Genomic DNA, 14,003 nt, shown 5'->3' on the forward strand with positions numbered 1-14,003 from the left:
ACTCTTCCAGCAGATGCTGAGTTATTTCAAACTCCTCGTCAGTGAGCTGAGTGATCAGAACCTCCTCGGAGTCTTCCTTAACCGCCTCAGGGTCTTCCTTAACCTCCTCGGAGTCTTCCTTAACCGCCAGGTCAACATATCGAGGTGCACCAGACCATGTGTCATCAATTATAATCGCCTGGAAATTGATATAGAATCACAGTCATAAAATATTAACAGTGCGGGAGATCATGAGTGATAGGAGCTGAATGAGGCCATTTGGCCCATCAAGTCTACACCGCCATTCAATCATGGTTGGTCTATCTATCCTTCCTAACCCCATCTGCTGCCTTCTCCCTGTAACCACTGCAATGCTTCAAGCTCATGCTCACACTCTACACCAGCAATGCAGTCGCAACACCTCATCCTTCGCCAGTGGCCCTGCAACACCATCCCATAGTTTAGTTTAGTTTGGAGATACAGCGCAGAAATATGCCCTTCAGCCCACTGAGTCCGCGACGACCAGCGATCCCCGCACATTGACACTGCCCTGCACACACTAGGGTAAATTTTACATTTACCAAGCCAATTAACCTACAAACCTGTACGTCTTTGTAGTGTGGGAGGAAACCGAAGTGCTTGGAGAAAACCCACACGGTCACGGGGAGATCGTACAAACTCCATACAGACAGCATCCATAGTCAGGATTGAACCCGGGTCTCTGGCGCTGTAAGGCAGCAACTCTACCGCTGCGCCACTGTGCCGCCCTATCGGGGTGGATCCAATCCAGTGCAGATCTAAATCCAGTGTACACCTGGAACAAGGATTGTTCGACGTAGCTGACAAATAGGCAGGCATAACTGGAGCCCATGCAAGTGCCCATGGCTACACCTCTGATTTGGAGCCAGTTGGAGGTGCCAAAGGAGAAGTTGTTGAGAGAGAGTTAGCAGAGGGAAAATGTGCTGTGTCGTACACAAAAACTTGCTTTATTTCTTTACCTGTTTTACTGTTTATATTTCTTACCAGCTTTAGCTGTTTGGATATAATCTCTGCCTTAACACTGCTTGCCAACAGGATTAAAGTTTCAGGATCCATCTCTGAAAAAGAAACAGAATCATTCACATTGTCCTGCAAGACACCGTACCTCTCTACTCAAGGAGAATAATTCCTTGAATTTGGGATGAATCAAGTCTTTTCTACACAAGGGTTTTCACTTTCTTCCCAATAGACCGTGAGCCGAGGTGCTTTTTCGTTTCATTCTGTGACCCAAATCACGTATCTACCTGTATTTATAACATATTGTGTAAAAATATTATAGAAATCATCCCTGAAACTCGTCAAGACCAAAACCTGGACATATTTTTTAATTATGAGAAAAACCTCCAATTTGCCGAGTAGTAATTGTCCAATCAAAGCACATTTGACATTGAGGCGGACGCCAATTGACCAATCACGCGCTTCGTTTCATGGTCGCTAGACAGCGAGCACCTGGGATCATGGCTGCGTCCTAATGACATCAAAACAATAGCAAGGTTTCGAAGGAATAAAGGTAATGTAACCATGCGGATAATCATGTTTTGCAATTGATTCATCTTTGTAAAGTTATGATGTTAAATAAAAACTGTTAAATAAAAATGATAAATAAAAATGTAGAGCTAGGGTTAGGGTTAGGGTCAGTCAGTCAGCCGGGCTGTCTCTCCACCGGTGAGTGCTGCAAGGGGTCGGTCGGGCTGTCGGCACTGGCCAGCGATCCCCACACATTGATCCCCGACACACACTACCGACAATTCTATATTTTTACACCGGGCTAATTAACCTACAAACCTGTACGTCATTGGAGTGTGCGAGAAAATCGAAGATCTCAGAGAAAGCCCACGCAGGTCACGGGGAGAATGTCCAAACTCTGTACAGGCAAGCTCTGTTACTGTAGGGGATTAAAATAGACATCAAATCTTACCGCTGAGTGACTGGATGAGAATGTTTGTCGCCCGGATGATGGCTCTGGACTCTGGGGTGAGAGCGAGGGGTTCTCCTGGTGGATCTTCCCTCTTAATTCCCAACAGATCCAACATCTTCTCCACACATGCTCTGTTATCTTCCTCCATCTGATCCAACACTTGGAGGTCAGGCTGCAGATCATCCAAAATCTGGTCCAGCTGAGCAGGTACAGCATGGATATCAGCAAGTGGAGTAAAACACACAGATCAGTCTGCCCTGCATTGACTCCATCTACACTTCACATTGCCTCAAAAATATAGCCAACATAATCAAATTCTTGCCTCAAACCGGTCATTGCTGCACCTGTGGCTTTGGAGATGGTGCAGAGGTGGTTTACCAGGATGCTGCCTTGATTAGAGGGTAATGGACAATAGGGAATTTGGTCAAACGTGGGTTACTTTCTCTGGAACGCTGGAGGCTGAAGGGAGACCTAACAAAAGTGTATAAAATTATGAGAGGGATAAATAGGAGAGAAATTCACATCCTTTTCTTCAAGAGTGTAAATGTCAAAGACTAGGAGGCATAGCTTTAAGGTGAGAGGGGGAAAGATTAAAGGAGATGTGTGGAGCAATTTTATTTTACACAAACACGCACAAATCACACACGCACACACATAGTATTGGGTGTCTGGAACACACTGCCATGGATGGGGCTGTAAACTAGGGTTGCCAACTTTCTCACTCCCAAATAAGGGACACATGATCAAAATATGGGACAAATTCCCGACGGCAATTCGTCGACTGATGCGGCTGTGGCTGGGAGAATGATGAGCTGGCCCGGGTGCTGGTCTGCACACAAAACCCACCCGGCTGGCCAGCTGAGGAGTTTTGGCCCGTGCTGTGCGACATCATGCGCAAGGTCCAGCACCCCATCCAACTCATGAACCGATGATCGGCCCATGAGAAGGAGGGGTGGTGGTGTCGGCGGTAAGCGAAGGTCCGAAGGTCAGACAGATGGCCGGGCTGCTGACCAACCGACGGGGCCACGGGCGAGGCGCTGCTGCTGCTGCTGCACTCCATGGGCTGCACTACGTCGGGACGGGTGAGGTGAGGCCGGTTGCAGCGCTCCGACCCGACAGTCCCCTCGTCACGAGTAGTAGCGGTCAAATACGGGACAAGAGCGGTCCAGAATGGGACAAACCAATTTAGCCCAATATACGGGATGTCCCGGCTCATACGGGACTGTTCGCAACCTTAGTGGAGGCAGAGCTGATAGTGGCATTTAAGCAGCTTTTCAATGTGCACGTGAATATGCAGCGAATGAAAGGATATGGATCACGTGCAGGCTGATAAGATTAGTTTGTCTTGGCAACATGCTTAGCACAGATATTGTGGGCCGATGGGTCTGTTCTTCTGTTCACTTCTCTATGTGTAAGCAACAAGACATACTGCCAAGTACAGTGGCTTGCAAAAGTATTCATACCCCTTGAACTTTTCCACATTTTGTCATGTTGGGACGACAGATGGCACAATGGGCTAAGTGTTCGGCTGGCGACCGGAAGGTAGCCGGTTCGAATCCCGCTTGGAGTGCATACTGTCGTTGTGTCCTTGGGGCAAGACACTTCACCCACCTTTGCCTGTGTGTAAATGTAATGTAATTATGTGAAGCACTTTGGGGTCAATGCAAGTTGACTAAAAATGTGCTATATAAATAAGATTATTATTATTATTATTATATGTTACAACCACAAACGTAAATGTATTTTATTGGGATTTTATATGATAGACCAAAACAAAGTGGCACATAATTGTGAAGTGGAAGAAAAATAATGATACATGGTTTTCAAATTTTTTTACAAATAAAAAAAATTGAATAGTGTGGTGTGCAAAAGTATTCAGCCCCCTTGACTCTGATACCCCTAAATAAAATCCAGTGCAACCAATTGCCTTCAGAAGTCACCTAATTAGTAAATAGAGTCCACTTGTGTGTAATCTAATCTCAGTATAAATACAGCTGTTCTGTGAAGGGAGGTTTGTTAGAGAACATTAGTGAACAAACAGCATCATGAAGCCCAAGGAACACACCAGACAGGTCAGGGATAAAGTTGTGGAGAAGTTTAAAGCAGGGTTAGGTAATACAAAAATATCCCAAGCTTTGAACATCGCACGGAGCACTGTTCAATCCATCATCCGAAAATGGAAAGAGTATGGCACAACTGCAAACCTACCAAGACATGGCCCTCCACCTAAACTGACAGGCCGGGCCAGGAGAGCATTGATCAGAGAAGCAGCCAAGAGGCCCATGGCAACTCTGGAGTAGCTGCAGAGATCCACAGCTCAGGTGGGAGAATCTGTCCACAGGCCAACTATTAGTCGTGCACTCCAGAAATCGGGCCTTTATGGAAGTGGCAGGAAGAAAGCCATTGTTGAAAAAAAGCCATAAGAAGTCCCGTTTGCAGTTTGCCACAAGCCATGTGGGGGACACAGCAAACATGTGGAGGAAGGTGCTCTGGTCAGATGAGACCAAAATTGAAGTTTTTGGCCTAAATGCAAAACGCTATGTGTGGCGGAAAACCAACGCTGCACATCACCCTGAACACACCATCCCCACTGTGAAACATGGTGGTGGCAGCATCATGCTGTGGGGATGCTTTTCTTCAGCAGGGACAAGGAAGCTGGTCAGAGTTGATGGGAAGATGGATGGAGCCAAATACAGGGCAATTTTGGAAGAAAACCAGTTAGAGTCAGCAAAAGACTTGAGACTGGGGCGGAGGTTCACCTTCCAGCAGGACAACGACCCTAAACATACAACCAGAGCTACAATGGAATGGTTTAGATCAAAGCATATTCATGTGTTAGAATGGCCCAGTCAAAGTCCAGACCTAAATCCAATTGAGAATCTCTGGCAAGACTTGAAAATTGCTGTTCACAGACGCTCTCCATCCAATCCGACTGAGCTTGAGCTATTTTGCAAAGAAGAATGGGCAAAAATTTCAGTCTCTAGATGTGCAAAGCTGGTAGAGACATACCCCAAAAGACTTGCAGCTGTAATTGCAGCGAAAGTGGTTCTACAAAGTATTGATTCAGGGGGGCTGAATACTTTTGCACGCCACACTTTTCAGTTTTTTATTTGTAAAAAAATGTGAAAACCAAATATCATTTTTCTTCCACTTCACAATTATGCACCACTTTGTGTTGGTCTATCACATAAAATCCCAATAAAATACATTTACGTTTGTGGTTGTAACGTGACAAAATGTGGAAAAGTTCAAGGGGTATGAATACTTTTGCAAGCCACTGTATGAGCACCACACTTTGTGTCGAAGTTTGTATTCCTGCCCATGTTCAGAGGCACGAACGCTTGCGATGAACAGAGAAAATGCTTGGTACAAACCATTTCATCAAGAACCGTAAGGCTATCACCATGGCCAAGAATTTCAAGGATCACGTTGAGGAACAGTGGCTTCTTGTCCACACACATTTTCGTCAGCTCAGCAAGTATAGTAGCTAGTGGTTCTTTTTTGTCATAACCTGAAGGTGAAATAGAATTATAACCGAGATTGAAAAGACGGAATCTCTCGTAGTAAGGGCAGTATATTTGTCCAGATGCTGTCTGTTCTGAGTTTATACGTTCTCTCTCCGTGGCCACAAGGGTTTTCCCCGGGATCTCCAGTTTCCTACACATCTCAAAGACGTGCAGGTTTGTGGCTTTGGTGAAATTGTAAATTGTGTCTAGTCTGTAGGATAGTGTTAGTGTGCGGGGATTCAAGTCAAGTCAAGTCAAGTCAAGTCAAGTTTATTTGTCACATACACATACGAGATGTGCAGTGAAATGAAAGTGGCAATGCTCGTGGAACAACAAAACAACCAAACAAATTATAAACACAATCATAACACACATATTATTTTACATAATAAATAATAGAAGGAAAAACGTTCTGTACAGTTAGTCCCTGGTGAGAAAGGCGTTTACAGTCCGAATTGCCTCTGGGAAGAAACTCCTTCTCAACCTCTCCGTTCTCACTGCATGGCAACGGAGGCGTTTGCCTGACCGTAGTGGCTGGAACAGTCCGTTGCAGGGGTGGAAGAGGTCTCTCCTGATTTTGATTGCAGTTGGTACAGACTCAGTGAGCCGATGGGCCGGTTTCCAGGCTGTATCTCGAAACTAAAGCAAACTAAATCACCCCCCCCCCCATCCCTCCTCTAGTCGTAACAAGGACAGAGTCCCCCTTGTCCTCACCTTCCACCCCATCTGCTGGCGCATACAACATATAATTCTCCAACATTTTCGCCACCTCCAGCGAGATCCTATCACTGGCCACATCTTCCCATCTCCTCCCCGTTTCTGCTTTCCATAGAGACCATCCCCTCCGTAACTCTCTGGTCAATTTGTCCCTTCCCACCCAGACCACCCCCGCCCCTGTTACTTTCCCCTGCAGGAGATGCTACACTTGTCGCTTTACCTCCCCCCTCGACTCCATCCAAGGACCCAAACAATCTTTCCAGGTGAGGCAGAGGTTCACCTGCACCTCCTCCAACCTCATCTACTGCATCCACTGTCGCGCGTGTCACCTTCTCTACATCGGCAAGACCAAGCGTAGGCTCGGCGACCGCTTCGCCCAACACCTCCGCTCAGTCCGTACTGACCAACCTGATCTCCCGGTTGCGCAGCACTTCAACTCCCTCTCCCATTCCCAATCTGACCTTTCTGTCCTGGGCCTCCTCCATTGCCAGAGTGAGGCCCAGCGCAAATTGGAGGAACAGCACCTCATATTCCGCTTGGGTAGTTTACACCCTAGCGGTATGAACATTGACCTCTAATTTCAGGTAGTCCTTGCTTTCTCCCTCCTATGCCTCCCCCTTCCCAGTTCTCCCACAAAGCCTACTGTCTCCGCCTCTTCCTTTCATTTTCCTATTCCCCCCCCCCCGACATCAGTCTGAAGAAGGGTCTCGACCCGAAAGGTCGCTTATTCCTTCTCTACATAGCTGCTGCCCCACGCCGACTATTGATCACCCGTTCAAACTAGTTCTATGTTAACCCACTTTCACATACACATTGGGGGAATTTATAGAGGCTAATTCGCCTTCCAACACCATGTCTTTGATATGTGGGAGAAAACCTACACGGTCACTGGGAGAACATGCAAACTCAGCGCAGGCAGCACCCAAGGTCAGGATTGAACCCCGGTCCCTGACATGGTGAGGCAGTAGCTCAACCAGCTGCGTCACCGTGCAGACGACACATTATAACCATATAACAATTACAGCACGGAAACAGGCCAACTCGGCCCTTCTAGTCCGTGCCGAACACTTATTCTCTCCTAGTCCCATCTACCTGCACTCAGACCATAAACCTCCATTCCTTTCCCGTGCATATACCTATCCAATTTATTTTTAAATGATAAAATCGAACCTGCCTCCACCACTTCCACTGGAAGCTCATTCCACACAGCTACCTCTCTCTGAGTAAAGAAGCTCCCCCTCATGTTACCCCTAAACGTCTGTCCCTTAATTCTCATGTCATGTCCCCTTGTTTGAATCTTCCCTACTCTCAATGGGAAAAGCTTATCCACGTCAACTCTGTCTATCCCTCTCATCATTTTAAAGACCTCTATCAAGTCCCCCCTTAACCTTCTGCGCTCCAAAGAATAAAGACCTAACTTGTTCAACCTTTCTCTGTAACTTAGTTGCTGAAACCCAGGCAACATTCTAGTAAATCTCCTCTGTACTCTCTCTATTTTGCTGACATCCTTCCTATAATTAGGCGACCAAAATTGTACACCATACTCCAGAATTGGCCTCAGCAACACCTTATACAATTTTAACATTACATCCCAACTTCTATACTCAATGCTCTGATTTATAAGGGCCAGCACACCAAAAGCTTTCTTTACCACCCTATCTACATGAGATTCCACCATCAGAAAACTGTGCACAGTTATTCCTAGATCCCTCTGTTCAATTGCATTCCTCAACTCACTACCATTTACCATGTCCGTCCTATTTTGATTTGTCCTGCCAAGATGTAGCGTCTCACACTTATCAGCATTAAACTCCATCTGCCATCTTTCAGCCCACTCTTCCAAATGGCCTAAATCTCTCTGTAGACTTTGATAATCTACTTCATTATCCACAATACCACTTATCTTATTATCATAGACATACTTACTAATCCAATTTACCACACCATCATCCAGATCATTGATGTGCATGACAAACGACAGTGGACCCAACACAGATCCATGTGGCAACGCACTAGTCACCCGCCTCCAACCTGACAAACAGCCATCCACCATTACTCTCTGGCATCTCCCATTCAGCCACTGTTGAATCCATCTTGCTACTCCACCATTAATACCCAACAATTGGACCTTCTTAACCAACCTTCCATGAGGAACCTTGTCAAAGGCGTTACTGAAGTCCATATAGACAACATCCACTGCTTTACCCTCATCAATTTCCCTAGTAACCTCTTCAAAAAAATTCAAGAAGATTAGTCAAACATGACCTTCCAGGCACAAACCCACGTTGACTGTTCCTAATCAGACCCTGTTTATCCAGATGCTTATATATATTATCTCTAAGTATCTTTTCCATTAATTTGCCCACCACTGATGTCAAACTAACAGGTCTATAATTGCTAGGTTTACTCTTAGAACCCTTTTTAAACAATGGAACAACAAGCGCAGTACGCCAATCCTCCGGCACTATTCCCGTTTCTAATGACAATTGATATATTTCTGTCATAGCCCCTGCTATTTCTACACTAACTTCCTTCAATGTCCTAGGGAATATCCTGTCAGGACCTGGAGCCTTATCCACTTTTATATTTTTCAAAAGTGTCAGTACTTCCTCTTCTTTGAATCTCATAGTTTCCATTGCTACTCTACTTGTTTCCCTTACCTCACATAATTCAATATCCTTCTCCTTGGTGAATACCGAAGAAAATAAATTGTTCAATATCTCCCCCATCTCTTTTGGCTTTGCAGATAGCTGTCCACTCTGACTCTCTAATGGACCAATTTTATCCCTCGTTATCCTTTTGCTATTAATATAGCTGTAGAAACCGTTTGGATTTGTCAAAGGCGTTACTGAAGTCCATATAGACAACATCCACTGCTTTACCCTCATCAATTTCCCTAGTAACCTAAGATTTACTTTCACCTTACTTGCCAAAGCAACCTCATATCTTCTTTTAGCTTTTCTAAATTATTTCTTAAGATTCTTTTTACATTCTTTATAACTCCTCTAGCACCTCATTCACTCCATGCTGCCTATAATTATTGTAGATCTCTATCTTTTTCCAAACCAAGTGTCCAATTTCCCTTGAAAACCATGGTTCTTCCCAATTTTTACTATTTCCTTTCAACCGAACAGGCACATAAAGATTCTGTACTCTTAAAATTTCGCCTTTAAATGTCCTCCATTTCTCTTCCACATCTTTCCCATAAAACAAAATGTCCCAATTCACTCCTTTTAAATCCTTTTGCATCTCCTCAAAGTTAGCCTTTCTCCAATCAAAAATCTCAACCCTAGGTCCAGTTCAGACCCTCTCCATAATTACATTGGAAATAATGGTATTGTGATCACTGGACCCGAAATCCCCAACACATACCTCCGCCACCTGACCTGTCTCATTTCCTAACAGGAGGTCCAGCACTGCCCCTTCTCTAGTAGGTACCTCTATTTATTGCTGCAAAATACTATCCTGCACACATTTTACAAACTCCAACCCATCCAGCCCATTTACAGAATGTGTTTCCCAGTCTATGTGTGGAAATTGAAATCTCCCACAATTTGGATTTGTGGCATTTTCAGAGTAAAATAAAAGTTTTTTTTCCCCAGAGTGTTTGCACCCATCGTGGGAGGGAGAAGGACAGAGGGCAACGGTATTGTAATATTAGACTATAGCAGGAAACTTAACCGTATGCTATCTTCACTCCATCTCCCAATTTCTGCCTGCTCTTATTGCAATATGACAAAGATACAAAGAAGCATTTAATGAGTGGTTCACTTTAAACTTAAAATTATTCCACGGTGTTCACAAAGCTATGGTGATACGAAGAGATGTTTTTAACCCATTCACACGATGTTCCGTTTAGTTTATAGACAGCATGGAAACAGGCCCTTCAGCCCACCGGTCCGTGCAATCTGCTGTTTCTTGGAAATGGCGCCAAAGCATGGTGCCTCTCGCATGCGGGATCAGTGGATCTACTGGACTCTTTGCAAGAAAGATTTTAACTGTGCGTTTGCACTTCACACTGTGACAATAAAAGGACCATTGAACCATTGAAATTTGTACCAATGGCGGCTTTTCATTGTGACTTCATTTAATTATTTCATTTTTAATTTTCCAGTTGTCAGAGTGTGACTTTGGAAAGTGGACATTGTTCTGGGGACCACAGTTAGTCTGAAGGAGGATCCCGAGCCAAGCCGAATTGTCACCTGTTTACCCTTGAGCAAACCACAAAGTCCTGGAAGAACTCAACAGTCAGGCAGCATCTGTGGAGGGATTGGATGGGCAACATTTCGGGTTGGGACCTTTCTTCACTCAGAAACGTTGTGACCACTTTCCTCAATAAATGCTGCCTGACCTGCTGAGTTACTCCAGCACTTTGTGTTTTATAAAAGATTCCAGCATCTGCCTTTCCTCGTGTCTACATTATTCTGGGTATCTTAATCCAAACAATCATTTCCCTTTTACAACATTGCTTCTACATTTGTCATCAATTTAACTTGTTGCAAGCTAGACTGCAGTGTGCAGGAAAATGTTAGAAATGCCATATCTTACCAAAATCTAAATCTTGGCCATCAATCAATATATCAGTCAGTGTGAAGGAAGTGGGAACATAATTTTCTCTGCTGAAAAAAAAATTTTGCGTCTTTTTGATGACTAGGTGAAGTGGTTTGCATTTTGGAGAATCAAGCGGGCTTTTCACAGGAAACAGTGCGCTGTCTTCAGAGTCCATCTCACTCACAATTTTCTTGGTAGTGCTATAAAACATGGCTCTAAAACAAACAAACATTAAGCATAACATTAACAATGGAAATACGTGGCATGTTAGGCAGCATCTCTCTGACGGCTGAAACAGAGCCAAGGGTTGATGGAGAAGCTCAGCGGGTCATGCAGCATCTGTGGAGGGAAATAGACAGTTGACGTTCTGGGTCTAGTCTAGGTGAGCTTATTGTCCAATGCACAAGTACAATGAAGTACAGGTACATCACAGGTGCAGCAGCACCACTAGCACATAGACTCAAACATTGGTCTTCATCAGTTAGTATTGAGTTTAGAAGTTGGGAGGTAATGTTGCAGTTGTATAAGACATTGGTGATGCCGCATTTAGAGTATTGTGTTCCGTTCTGGGCACCAGAAATGCTGGAGTAACTCAGTGGGACAGGCAGCATCTCTGGAGAAAAGGAATGTGCGACGTTTCGGGTCGAGACCCTTCTTGACTCGGGTGGTGGGAGATATTGGGGGAATGTGAACGCACCAGATTTGGGGAGGGAGGGGGGAGAAATAGCAGTTGGGGAAGTTGGAGAATTTAATGTTCAAACAGATTCAATCCCCCCCCCCCCCCCCCATCAGTGTGAAGCAGGGTCTTGACACGAAACGTCACCCATTCCTCTCTCCACAGATGCTGCCTGTCCCGCTGAGTTACTCCAGCATTTTGTGTCTATCCTCGGTGTAAACCAGCATGTGCGGTTCCTCCCTACCAAAGATCCTATATAGGATCTTTGCTTCCTACACCGCGCTCATTAACAAGACATTTGATCCGCATTCATTATCTACCCCGACGGTGGCGGTGAAGTTAACAGTGAAGTGTGAAGTACTAAGGTACACAAAATTGCTGGAGAAACTCAGCGGGTGCAGCAGCATCTATGGAGCGAAGGAAATGGGCGACGTTTCAGGCCGAAACCCTTCTTCAGACTGAACTCTGGGATGTCCCGAGGGCCTAGAAAGGTTTTGTATAAATGCAACATTCCCTTACTGAAGAAGGGTTCCGAGCCGAAATGTCCCCTGTCCGCCACTCGCTCCCCAGATGCTGCCTGACCCGCTCAGTCCCTCCAACTTTGTTAAACAAATTCAGCTTCTACAGTCTCTTGTGTTTCCATATTCCGAGGGAGTTTTGTGTGCATTCAAAGTGTTGCCTAACCCGGGTTAATCTCCTGTGTTGGGTTCTCGGTAACGTGGTTCTTGAAATCACCCCTTCCTCGCCCACTCCCCTCTACTGCTTTTCATCCCTTTCCCACTCCTCATTCCCTCATCTCTCCGCCATCACTTGTCCTCCCCCCTCCTTCCCTCCCCGCCACCGCACCTCCATCCCACCCCCTCCTTACCGTTGCTCCAAATTTCCTCCCCACCACCGCAGCTCACCCCCTCCCCACCCTCCACCCCTCGCAATCCACACTGAAACCGCTCCCCGACTCCCAGAGCTGCCCCCTCGCCGCTTACACCCACCTGCTGTTGGAGTTCGCTGCTGTCTGAGAGCGGCCCGGCCCTTTCACCCCCGCGGGCAGAAAGATCAGTTTACCTTTTAGAATGTGGAGAACCTGTAACATCCCGGTTCAGGAATAGCTGCTTCCCCATAGCCATCAGTCTATTAAACTCATATCAAACAAAAATCTGAACCATAATAGCCTATTGCACTTTATCTGCTTATTTATGTATGTGTATATATATGTGTGTATGTGTATATATATATATACACAATGGTATATGGACATATTGAAATGTCCTGTATTTATTTATTCATGCCTACAATATTCCGTTGTGCTGAAGCAAAGCAAGAATTTAATTGTCCTATCTGGGACACATGCCAATAAACTCTCTTGAATCTTGAACCTTCGCTGTAAACCAGCATCTGCAGTCCCTTCCTACACTGCACTGACAAACAAGACATTTGATCCGCATTCATTATATACCCTGTTAACAGTGAAGTGTGCAGTGCTTCTGGGATGTCCCGAGGGTTCTGAAAGATGCTGCCTGACCTGCTGAGTTCCCCCCAGCACTTCATGTTTTGTTAAAAAATCCAGCTTCGACAGTCTCAAACTTCACTGCACCAATTGGTGTATGTGACAATAAAAGTCCTTTGTACTTTGGTAGACAAAAGTGCTGGAGAAACTCAGCGGGTGCAGCAGCATCTATGGAGCGAAGGAAATAGGCAAATTTGTCTTGTGTTTCCATATTCAGCGGGACTTTCAAAGGTGACGAACGGGCTGCCTAACCCGGGTTAATCTCCTGTGTTGGGTTTTCGTTAACGTGGTTCTTGAAATCAGGTGAGAATTGAATTCACGAGGTGAACCCCCGGGCTTGGGAACAGCGGGGAGATTTGTTCACCAGCATTCCTCCCCCACCCTCTATCCCATCACCACAAGTCACCCCATCCTCGCCCACACCCCTCTATCGCTTTTCATCCCTTTCCCACTCCTCATCCCCTCTTCTCTCCACCATCAATTGTCCTTCCCTCCCCCTCCTTCCCTCCCCGTCACTGTACCTCCACCCCACCACCTCGTCTCCTCCTCTCCCCTGCTTACAGCTGCTCCAAATTTCCTCCCCACCACCGCTGCTCACCCCCTCCCCTCTCCTTCCCTCCCCACCCTCCACCTCTCGCAACCCACACTGAAACCACTGCCGACTCCGCACAATGACCAGAGCTGCCCCTTCCACCTGCTGCTGGAGTTCCCTGCCGTCTGAGAGATGCCCTGCCCCGTTGCCTCTCTCCACTCCAGTTTCAGCACTTCCCTTCCATTCACTGGGACCCTGATACCAACACTCACCCTCCACTCACTGAGACCTCAGGACCAACACTGCCCTTATCTCACTGGGAACCTCTGTTCCAGCACTCCCCTCCACCCCCTGGGTCCCCAATTCCAACACCCCCTTCCATTCACTGAGGTCCAAGTTCCATCACTCCCCTCCATTGACCGTGACCCCAGTTTCAACACCTTCAGTCCACTCACTGGGGTCCAGGTTATAATATTCCCCTCTACTCCCTGGGACCCCCATTCCAACACCCCCCCCCCCCCCCCTCCATTCACTGGGACCGAGTCTAACACACCCCTCCACGCATCACGTCCCTAGTTCAT

The 14,003-nt window shown here is 46.1% G+C and overlaps 2 protein-coding genes across 2 annotated transcripts in view; both read right to left on the bottom strand.

Moving 5' to 3' along the window:
* LOC129710163 (uncharacterized) overlaps nucleotides 1–5,466 on the bottom strand; it is a 6,366-nt gene extending 900 nt beyond the window's left edge. The window contains exons 1-4 of the mRNA XM_055656938.1: nucleotides 5,311–5,466; nucleotides 1,937–2,135; nucleotides 1,003–1,076; nucleotides 1–178 (exon numbers count right to left, since the gene is read on the bottom strand). The exon at nucleotides 1–178 is cut by the window's left edge and continues 900 nt beyond it. Coding sequence (XP_055512913.1) covers nucleotides 1–178; nucleotides 1,003–1,076; nucleotides 1,937–2,135; nucleotides 5,311–5,397 — 538 coding nt within the window. The 5' untranslated portion in view covers nucleotides 5,398–5,466. The remainder of the gene's footprint in view (nucleotides 179–1,002; nucleotides 1,077–1,936; nucleotides 2,136–5,310) is intronic.
* LOC129710023 (pejvakin-like) overlaps nucleotides 1–12,476 on the bottom strand; it is a 65,276-nt gene extending 52,800 nt beyond the window's left edge. Inside the window, exons 1-2 of the mRNA XM_055656711.1 lie at nucleotides 12,376–12,476; nucleotides 10,708–10,925 (exon numbers count right to left, since the gene is read on the bottom strand). Of these exons, the coding sequence (XP_055512686.1) occupies nucleotides 10,708–10,925; nucleotides 12,376–12,476 (319 nt within the window). The remainder of the gene's footprint in view (nucleotides 1–10,707; nucleotides 10,926–12,375) is intronic.
* Between the last annotated feature and the right edge of the window lie 1,527 nt (nucleotides 12,477–14,003).

The sequence above is a fragment of the Leucoraja erinacea genome, chromosome 27 (genome assembly GCF_028641065.1).
Source record: "Leucoraja erinacea ecotype New England chromosome 27, Leri_hhj_1, whole genome shotgun sequence".
Classification (NCBI taxonomy): Eukaryota; Metazoa; Chordata; class Chondrichthyes; order Rajiformes; family Rajidae; genus Leucoraja; species Leucoraja erinaceus.